General features: G+C 39.5%; 1 protein-coding gene across 3 annotated transcripts; it reads right to left on the reverse strand.

The window, feature by feature from the left end:
* Nucleotides 1-88: 88 nt before the first annotated feature.
* LOC128734129 (pyridoxal-dependent decarboxylase domain-containing protein 1) lies at nucleotides 89-9431 on the reverse strand. 3 transcript variants are annotated; one of them, XM_053828176.1, is made up of 8 exons: nucleotides 9397-9431; nucleotides 9228-9318; nucleotides 8352-9156; nucleotides 7785-8060; nucleotides 7664-7732; nucleotides 6930-7606; nucleotides 607-921; nucleotides 89-544 (listed from the first exon to the last, which is right to left on the reverse strand). In XM_053828176.1, exons 2-8 carry the CDS (start codon nucleotides 9260-9262, stop codon nucleotides 307-309), a joined length of 2415 nt encoding a protein of 804 aa, XP_053684151.1. In that variant the 5' UTR covers nucleotides 9263-9318; nucleotides 9397-9431; the 3' UTR covers nucleotides 89-306. The 3 variants fall into 3 exon arrangements, with proteins under 3 accessions (XP_053684151.1, XP_053684134.1, XP_053684143.1); XM_053828159.1 differs by having other exon boundaries at nucleotides 8352-9167; nucleotides 9397-9415; XM_053828168.1 differs by lacking the exon at nucleotides 9397-9431 and having other exon boundaries at nucleotides 89-220; nucleotides 279-544; nucleotides 8352-9167; nucleotides 9228-9386.
* Nucleotides 9432-11257: the final 1826 nt, after the last annotated feature.

An 11257-nucleotide genomic window follows, 5' to 3' on the forward strand; every position in this document is an offset into this window, starting at 1 on the left:
ATTTGCTCCGTAAAAAACACATTGATTTGATTATTTCAATAACAACGATTTGCTTTGTATAATAAATAAACATAATAGATTTATTGGATTTTATAACTTAAGAAACAATGCACTTCACAGTTTTCTATTCTAAAATGAATCTTTGTATCTTGACAGATATTTTTGCATCGACGGCATGCTCTAGCATATCGCAATGGAATAAATCCGATTTTCTTCGAAACTGGATTTTAATGCCTTTGGTAAAAATACAAGTTTTTTTTATTATGACAATATCTTACCGTTGCATTCAAGTAGCTCTCAACGTCTTCAAGTTGTCGCATTTTCCGTACTAGGCTGACTACTATATTGTTGTTGTTGTTGCTGCTGCTGCTGCTGCTGCGAAGGCTGTTGAGATGCTAAAATATTGGACTGTTGGCTACTAGAGCTTGCGCTACGTGAATGTAAACTTTTACTATCAGCGCTAATCGGAGTTTGCACCAGAGGCGTTGGTGGGTTTTTATTTCCTGGTAGCTGATGATGCCTGGCTGTCATTTGCATGTGATACCTTAAAAAATAAAACTAAGTAATGAAACCAATCCCTTTATCTATTCGATGGGCCTTTTTTACTTGTAAATATTTTCTGTGCTTTCAACGACTCCCTGGGTCAAGTTTAGACTTCTTCCCTTAACTCCCGTTTCTTTCGCTGGAGGTGACCACCAATTTACAACTCGTCCTACCAAAGGGACCTGCCGTAGTATGCCGTCTTGCCAAAGTTTTTCTTCAGCTTCTCGTTGCAAATCATGCGTCGCTGCTTCAATGCCCTTCTTCAGTATCTCTGACATGGTGTCAAGAATTTTTGAATTCTCTTGTATCTTTTGACCAGTTTGAATTACTAAGTCCAACAACTCTTCTACATCGGTCTCACTAGTAACCATGCCAAACCTGGAATAATATTTTTAATAACAGATTAGAGCAGTACTACCCTCCCACCACTAAAAGGCGGGGCTTCCATACAAATGAAACACAAATTTCTGCATAACTCGAGTACTAATCAAGCAAATGGAACAAAATTTGGCATGTGGGTATTTTGAGAGATTTGAATTTTTTATGGTGAATTTGGACCCCTCCCCATCTTAGGAGGGGGGAGGGCTCCCATACAAATGAAATACAAATTTCTTCATAACTCCAGAATTAATCAAGCGAATGGAACCAAATTCGGCACATGAAGGTTTTTAGAGACAAGAATTTTTTATGGTGAATTAGGACTCCTCCCTACTTTAGGAGGGGAGGGGCTCTTATACAAATGAAATACAAATTTTCTCATAACTCGAGAACTAATCAATCAAATGGAACCAAATTTGGCATGCGTGTGTTTTAGTGACAATTTTTTTCTACGGTGAATTGAGACCCCTCCCCTCTTTAGGAGGGGAATTATGACCCCTACCCCCTATAAGAGGGGGGCTCCCATACAAATTAAATACAAACTCCCTCATAACTGGAGAACTAATCAAGCAAATAGAACCAAATTTTACATGTGGGGGATTTTGTAAGCAGGATTTTTTATGATGGTTTAAGACCCCTAACCGCTGTGGTAGGGGAATAAGGACTCTCATACAAACATGACAGAAATTTTTGCATAACTCAAAAATTAATCGAACTCGAGAAATTTTAGACTCTTCCATAAAACATAACAGACAATAACAAGACCACCAAAAACTATCTGCAGCCCCCCGCAGAAATCACCTCTGTCTAGGTTTATTTGTTTTCCTAGGTATAGTGACCTCTATTACTTTCCTTCGGTTGGGGTTGGGTCAGAAGAGTATCAGTATGAGGTTGGGAGAGTATCACCCCGAGGATCGAAATGGTACTTTCCACAAAAAAGTTTTCCGTGAAATGTTATAAGGGTTTTCGCGAAATGGTATTCAGCGAAATGTTATACAATCACGGCGAACATTTAAGTGCTATCCGCTTTATTTTATCTGGCTAAGTAACGGGGATATTGTTTTCTACTATACTGTGAGGAAAAATTGAAAATTTGTAAATTAAACTACCCATGCCTTCATAGTGACGTAACTGCCAAAATGAGTTATCTAAGATTGAGCTCCTCAGAAACTGGCTAAACTCAAGATTGTGACAGATTCACGATTTATGTACAACACATTTTAACTTGTGGCAATACGAAGTTTGTCGGGTCAGCTAGTGTCATATATATCCGAAAAGATGCAAAAGTAACACCCTCTATATATAGTAGCATCAAGTGACTTTAACATGGGTTTATTCATCAGCCTTTCTTTATGCTGAATTCTATATTATCCCGATGAAGTCTATTGACAGTAACAAAATTTGTTTGTTTATTTATTTGTACATCAACAGGCCTTGTGGCCCAAATGATAATTTAACCTAAAAACTACGCGCTATTGAAAAAAAGCGATTTTTCAGCACGTTACGGCTGACGTCAAATTCGAAGCTGGTGTAAAAGCGGTTAAAATGGCGTTGGAGACCGGTAATCGTACTGAAGCTGCTGTAGTTAGTCCGTCGATTCGGCACGTGTAAAAAGTGGCTATTGCGTAATGTACGACTCCGGACGTGAATATCAAGGTTTTGCAATATATACGGGCAATCCACCCGTGAGGTCAATAAATCGGAAACAATTGTTGCTCTATTTACATCGCGACGAACATGAAGGGGGTCTAGGTCGATGAGCTTACAGCGTTGTTCGTAGCTTGGCAGCTGGAAAGGGTTATTCCACGGAAGTTTCCGAAGAGCAAAACGAATGAATCTCCGCTGCACTGACTCGATTCGGCTAACTCCATTTTGATAGTATGGGCTCCAAACTGGAGCACAGTATTCAAGGTTGGAGCGGACTAATGCACAATAAAGAGCTTTCAAGCAGTAAACATCGTTGAAGTTCTTGCCGATGCGCATAATGAATCCGAGGTTTCTGCAGGCTTTGTCCACGATGTACGCGATGTGCTGTTTGAATGTAAGTTTAGAGTCGAGCAGTATCCCCAGATCCTTGACGCAGTTTTCACGACGTAATGGCGTATTTGACAGCTTGTAGTCAAAAGCGAACGGGCTCAGCTTTCTGGAAAATGTGATGACTTCACACTTGTTGGGGTTAAGCAGCATTCGGTTGTCGACACACCATTTATCAAAGGTCGATAGTTCCTCCTGAAGGACAGCGGCGTCGGATAGATTTTCAACTTTTGAGTATAACTTGAGGTCGTCAGCAAACAAGAGTCGCGGACCTTTAAGCAGGTAGTTGACGTCATTAAAGTAGATTAGGAATATTAAAGGACCAAGATGGCTGCCTTGTGGTATTCCAGAATGAGCAGTGAACGATCTAGAGAGACTGCCCTCAATGTTCACCTTTAAGTGGCGATCGGATAAGTATGAACGGAACCAACGCAGCAACGGACCACCTATGCCAAGCTTATCCAATTTAGCAATAGCGATTTGGTGGTTCAATTTGTCGAAAGCCGCGGAAAGATCAGTGTAAATGACATCTGTTTGCGACCGAGCATCGAAACTATTTATCACGTAGGATGTGAGAGTCAAGAGATTGGTAGTCGTGGAGCGCTTGGGCATAAATCCATGTTGGTTATCAGAGATGTACGGTTTGAAAAATGCAAATACTGGTTCAAACAGGGCGAGCTCAAACAGTTTCGAAATTGAGTTTAGAGCAGAGATTCCTCGATAGTTATCTACGTTTTTCCTATTTCCCTTTTTATGCACAGGGAACATGTAGGCCGATTTCCATGCTGAGGGAAAGACACCTGAGTTAACGGATAAGCTGAAAAGATGACTCATTGGAGCAGCGATAGCGTGGATGCATTTTTTCAGGAACACAGGTGGTATACCGTCCGGTCCAACGGCCCGAGAAAGTTTCAACTTCGCGGCGGCCGATGTAACCATCACTTCGTCGATGGTGAGGTTGTTCAATGAATGACCCAGGAAAGGAACACACTCGGTCGCTGTGGATATCTCTGCAATCGTCAAACTTGCATCAGTAAATACACTGGAGAATTTCATCGAGAACAGTTCAGAAATTTGCTGAGAGTTGCTTGCCGTTTTATCACCCAGGAACATAACCGAGGGTAGACCGTCATCTTTCCGTTGCTCGTTGACATATTTCCAAAAGGATTTGGGGTTACGCTTCAATCTTCGCTCGACATTTCTCAGGTAGTTTCGAAAGCAGGAACGACTCAGGCGTTTGTATCTTATATTAATCGACAGGTAGTGGTTGCGGAGGGCTAGGGTCCTGTGCCTCGTAAATTTCTTTAGAGCCGCTTTCCTTTCGGATTTGAGACGTCGCAACATAGTGTTTAGCCAGGGTATCTGGTACTGAGCGGGAGCAGTTCTTTTGGGAACGTGACGATCGATAACGTAGTTCAGGATATTGGAGAAGGTTGTGGCAGCAGTGTTTATATCGTCATTATCTAAAACTGTGCTCCAGTTGATGCTGCCTAAAACATTTAGAATATCCCCAAAATCAGCATGGGCGTAGTCGTAGAAGACGGCCGGAGGCGCAATATTTATGTCACGGATAATTTGTTGGCTTGTCTCTTATTATGACTCTTATAGTTAAATACACTGATTAGCTGCGCCAGGGATGGCTATAATTGAGGCCAGCATTGTCATGTGGAGCGAGGTGAGTAGAGTAAGCATATGCAGTGCACAGGTTATAACAAACACCCGGACGATATCACAATAGATCTAGTTTTGGTCGCAGTGATAAGTTCACACGAGAAAAAAATAAATGTGAGGTGAAAATACATCACACCTGGACAGTCAATTTTTTTTGACAGTTTGCATATCATTTTTTCCTGTTCATCCAAAGTTCATTTTTCACAAAAAAACACATTTACTCTCTCATTAAGTCAGTCAATGATCGATTCTGCGCAATTCAATTCCATTAATCCGATAAGGCAGCTCTCGGGCCATATTCTCACAGTCACCTCACCTAAATTTTTCAGGCGTGGTGACAATTTGCGATTCTCACAGTCACCTAGGTGACCCCGCTCACCTAGGTAACTGTACAAATCAAACGGGGAGCCCTTAGGTGAGGTGAGGTGACTGTGAGAATTGGGCCCTTGTTTACACCATTTAACAAATACATCGGGCAACGCTTGTAGGCGGCGACAATCATACATTTTTCAACAGCCAAAAACAGTTTCAGGTTGTCAGCATATACAAGTCTGTAGCCAGTACCCAACAGGAAGGTGACATGGTGACATCGTTGAAAAACAGCTATAAGAGTATCGGGCCTATATTGCTACCTTGTGGTACTGTTCGTAAGCTGTGAAAAAATACAGGCACCAAGCTTCACACACAATACTTTTCCGCGCAAGTACGAGCTTACCCTTACTAACACATACTGGATTCCTATTTCAGAATCTTGACATATTTCATAGTAAAGCAGATTCCTTTACCGAGTTATAGGTATCCTGGGGATTCGCCTTTTGGATACTCATACAAGAATCCTGGTTCCATAGGCAAAGCAGGTTTACGCAACAATATGGCAAAATCAATTCTATTAAAAGCAGCTTTCAAATCCGTCTATATTACATCAACTTGCTTCTTGTTCTCCGTTTTCGAAATGTAAAATGAAATCAATTCCATTAAGTTCGTGCAAACGGAATGACCATGCATAAAACCATGCTGCGCTGTAGATATACAGTTCTTAGTGCGGGACAAAATCACTCCACTCACGATTATCTCAAACAGTTTTGACGTAGCAGAAAGGCTCGTAGTTCCGCGACAGCCCCTTAAGTTTTGACGGTCACCTGTTTTGTATACTGGGAACGTAAATGACTGCTTTCCAATATTAGGGAATTTACTTTGTTCGAAATACTCATTAAAAATCGTGCGCAAAAGAATGGTGAATTGCAGCAGGCTTCATTCTCGGTTTTTTGCTCAGTAGATGCTCAATTGACTATAGCGCTTCAACTAAACAGAATTCGAAAAAGTAGTGTAAAGGGCGATTGTAGAGCTTATTATTATCTACATTATTATTGAAGAAAGTATGGTTTTATCTTTTGTATTTACGGCTCTATGCGATTGCTATCCCGTTGGTAGCCAAATGAGCACTCTTTTTGTTACCAATGGGGTAGCAGCCCCATAGCGCCGTAAATACAAAAGATAGAACTATACTTTCTTCAACAATAAAGCAAAGCAAAGCCTATGTGCTACATTACGTTATCGAAGCTTACCCTTCTGTTTTTATACGACAGACTTCGCAGCCAGCTGTTAGAGTGCAGGTCAATTGCAGGGCCAGTTGCTACGATCTTATTGACTCTAATGGCCTCTCCCAGTCGAGATTCGAACAAACGACGACTGGCTTATTAGGCCAGCGTCATACCTTGAAACCAACTGAGAGGCTTCCTTCAACAATAATGTAGATAATAATTAGCTCTACAATCGCCCTTTACGATACTTTTTCGAATTCTGTTTAGTTGAGGCGCTGTAGTCAAATGAGCATCTACTGAGCAAAAAACCGAGAATGAAGCCTGAATGGCAGCGATATTATGAGCGGCGGATGAGGCATGTCGGTATAGGAAGCAGTAGTGCGACGCAACTATTGTCCGAGAACGAGAATCCAGAAGTGTAGAAAACCAAATCTAATAATCGCCCGATAGTTGCGTTGCGTATTCATTTGAGATAGAAACAAAAAACTTATACCATCTATCAAAGCCGCACTAGCACAAAGCAGCTGTGTAGTAGATACATTTCGAGTTACATCCGATCCCAATTTATGCCAGGTTGGTAAAAATCGCCGCACACTAATATGGTGCCTTGTCAGGTGCATTTATCTGATAATTTAGCAATATTTTAGAAGGTAACTAGTTCTAAGAGTGTCTCATACATAATTTTTTCAAATTAAGCTTTGCCGCGGAGGTACAATCAAATAAACAAATGCGCGTGTTGAAAAATATTGCTGTAATACTTACCTAACACAAATCAGTCCATCACTAGCCTCGCCCAGCGAGAATGCATTATCATGAGCCTTTAACATGTCTACTAATGCTGAATTTAGCCTGTTAAGTTCTGTTTTTGCCTGATCCGTCAGTAATGTTTCCCAACCTTCGGGAACATAATGTACACTTCCTAGACCAGCCCAATCATTTAACTCAATCAAGCGCAATACTGGGCTTTCCACGACGAGTTCATTGAAGCGACTTTTGTGCCTAACGGTAGCCATCAGGATTTCTATTTGTGCTTCGATAAATTGCGCTACATTGTCGATAACTTCGTTCGCTGGTAACATTTCCCCGTATCCAGCGGAAAATGGAGAGTAACGTATGCAAGTACCGAATGTTGGATGGTTTACGATTTCTAAATTCAGTTGGGCACAGTCGCGCAACAAAATTTGACCAAGCCACCCATTTAAACGATCATAGTACGAGGAGTTGGACACTTTTTCAATAGCTCTATCAATTGTATGGTTTGCCTTTTTAGAATCTGATTCAGCGTTAACAAGACTATGGGTTGAAGTGCCTTCATTAAGAGCATGCACAGACATAATTGGCGGAGATAATACCGAGTCAGCCTTTTCTGCTGTGTCATTGTTCGTATAACTGCCATCAAACTGAAATACAACAACAGGAATAGCGGCTTCGAATAGCACCTGAGAAAAAAGAATTTATAAATCAAGGATTGAAATATGCAACGGAGGTGAACATACGGAATAATATACTGGGTTATTTAAAAGAGCTCGGTAAGATTTCCCAGCTTCCTGGCGGGGTGCTTTGCTCTGTAAAAAATATAATTAGGTAAAATCCTCCATATTTGATAACTATACTTACTAATATCCTAAGGCCCTCAACGTTTTTCAACATTTCGTACAACTGTCGACACGTATCAAAAGCCATGTAAATCCTTTCACTGATGGAGTCCACCCCCATGACTTGTATGACGGTCCACAACCCAAGAGCGGTTAAACGGTTGGATAAAATAGGATCGACATCGAAGAGTGTAAAAATATTTACTGATACTTGGCGGTACATCAGCACACATGGTATTCCAGTGATACCCAACCAGGTTCCCAAATTCAAAGTTATTGAATCCGGGATGGCTTTTATCTTGAAGGGATATATTTAAAAAAGTCAATGAATTCGTATTTTTTTACTTATATAGAATTATCGTTTATTACTGGACAAATAGTAATATAGTAATTTTATAGTAATAGTAATATAGATCGATCTTTTACAACCGACTAAAAATTACCATGGTTCTACTCGAAATGCAAGCACAAAATTACGCAAAACGCAAAAAAATTATTCTCTAATTGCTGTTTTCAAATCGGTACTAATAATCGAATCTCAGTTTAATAATAAGAAGTAAGATTTCAGAAGTTAAGTTAGAGTACTTACCCCTGCAAGTGTACCCCGTGTGACGGCCAAAGCTGCCAAACAATGACCTTGACAATGCAGCCAAATATTGTTTATCGCACAAATGTTTCTTATTGCAGCTAAATTGTCGACATCTCCACAAACAGAAGAACCCAAGTCGGCAATAAGAAATAAGGGAATTTTTCCGGCTTCCACATCGGCTGACAGTATTTTCTGCAATTCCATAGTATCCATAGCTCCGCGTGCTTCTAGCATCGAATTGCATGGAATAACACGAATATTGCCAACTGGAAGACCCAGAAATCGGCAAGCGTTTTGTAACGCAAACAATGACCCAGACGCCGAAACGTACAGCGTAGTACTCTGCAGCTGAACCAAGCGATTTTCTGTTTCCGGTAGACGGCTAGCTATTGCCATTCTAACAGCATGAAGAATGCACTCTGCGTTGTCACGATGGTAACTAGAGTTGGAATCCATGAATCGAAAAATATGACTTAGCCATCGATTAGTATCTGCTATCACTTTAGAAACAACGCGACTTAAATGTTGCTTATCTAATGCCGAGAGATAGGCACTTATTGAATGAGTAATTACTGCTAACTGCGAAAAATCATCCAATGGTGGAAGTATAAATTCTGGCTCATCTTCGACATCGAAATGAGAAATCAATGTCTCCAAACTAGTCAGCACCTCATCAGTTGTTTTTTTATCCGGTTGCAGGGAGCCGTGGTTCGCCGATAATTGCTGCTGTTGCTCTTCTAAAGCAACTTTTACATATTCTAAACGGTTAAGAACTTGAGATGCTTGTGCCTCCAGTTCTGCCAAGCTGGAACGCACCTTTTTTTATTGAATAAAGATTATAAGATTAAATATATCTAATGGTTTGGATTGACTCACGTTTGAAGCTGGGATTTCGTCCAAACGCAGGCCATGAGGAGTACTGCCAATTTCACTAGGCGTTTCAGCCATATTATTCATAATCTACGGCCTGTGCTGGTAATAAAAAAAATAAGTAAACAAGTAAAATTGACCAACTTTATGATAACATTCTATTTAATAAATTCACCAAAATGTTATGTGGCAGTGGCAGATCCAGATTGTCCATGAATGACAGTGACAGCTGTAAGACACATCACAACCCAATGAGATTTAAATAGGTGTGGAAGAAGAAGACATTTAGTGGTATTATTTAGTAAATATTAGCACAGAGAACACATCCAAGCTAAAGGTCTCCACTTGAACACAGGAGAGTAGCGTGGCCGCATCGATTCCCTGGTAACGCATGTTTTCCGGTATCCCTTTTGTAGATTGACGGTCTTTAACGTAGCTCCAGAACGATTTTAGATGCGCTTGTACATTTCCATTCAATGCCAAAGTAAATTGATATATACCAGGTATATGACAATGCGAGCTGTCATATACACTTTGCACTAACACATCTACACTAGTTCTGAGATTTCGAGCATTTTATATGGAAAATTAGTTAATTTTTTTAAAAAATCGTTGGATACGCAAGATTTGTCTATTTTTTTTCTCACAGTTTTATGTTTATGCTTAGAACATTATTTCTAGTATGTATTTTCATGAATACAATGAAGTGCAACATTCCAAATTGCAAGCGGAAATTTTTTCGTCAAAACGGTATCAAGATGTCTCAAAGAAATGTCGTTATATCGCTTTCCTACAAGTAGTAAAACAAAAAAGATTTTTTTTAAAATGCTCGGACATGATTGTTCAATAAGCAGCATGAGCAACATTGTTATCCGCCCGCGATATTTTTCGTCTGATTTCTGGTAAGCTTTTAAAGTGTTAATTATCTTCTTAGACCGTTTTGTAGCAATCTAAGATTACTTTTTATGGTTTTCTACGTAGTGTTGAGACGGGTAAATTTATGATAAAAAGGTATCATCTTGGAACAGTGACTTCAACTTAAGGATTTTCAAGCAGTAGCACAAGCATCTATTCGAATAAAACTATTTTTTAAAAGAAGACATCAAAGGCATATTTAAGAGCATCATCCAAGCAAAATGTTGGATGGAACGTGTTTTAATTTAAGCAACCTTATACCGTATTGATCGTGAAGTATTAGAAACATTAATTCATTTTTCAATTGCACATCGAAATAGTTAGTCACCCATGTTCTCAAATTTTTTACGCATAATAAAGAAGGCTACAAGTGCAAATGACTTTAAAATATATTCCTTACATTTCATTGTAAATGTTCAAATATTTCTCTGGAATAATATAGCTGCATTCATTAATTACAATTAATTTAGTTTTAATTTTCATGCAAGTTCCACCATATTTCAGAACTATTTCTTCTTCTTTCTACACACACTAATGCAACCCTCGATGGTCACATACCTGGTATATATCAATTTACTTTGATTCAATGCAACGAATGTAATCACATGCTGAGAGAGAGTCGCGAAGACGGTTTTCTTTTTCTTATTCTTTGACAGTTCTTCTTCTTATTATTATGTTTATGTTCATTTTCGGGCTGACTGTTCAAGCGGGTGCGTGAACTCTACATTGGACGTGAAAAGTGCGTGTCTTGCAGTAACATTTTTTGGTGCTAGTTGGTCTATGGGACATCAGCTTTTGCAAAAATACTGTATGCAACATACGATAAATCGGAAGCGCATAGTTAATTGCATGTAAAATGACACGTTATGAGTACTTTTGTGAGAAATTCGAAAGTATGCTTAGCGTAAAATATTATCAAACGTTTTTTAGCTAATTCCCAACGAAAAAATAATACCAATTTAATTTCTTATCTGTGTTTTCCTAAAGAACTACAAGGCGAAAACTTGTATGAGTCACCAATACTTTTCCATTTCTAACCAATAATAACAACTGGCTGCATTTGACAGTTCGAACTGGCTGCATTTGACGTACGATTTTTTCCTATCCGCGAATCTCTCTCA

Source organism: Sabethes cyaneus, chromosome 1, assembly GCF_943734655.1.
Source record: "Sabethes cyaneus chromosome 1, idSabCyanKW18_F2, whole genome shotgun sequence".
NCBI lineage: Eukaryota > Metazoa > Arthropoda > Insecta > Diptera > Culicidae > Sabethes > Sabethes cyaneus.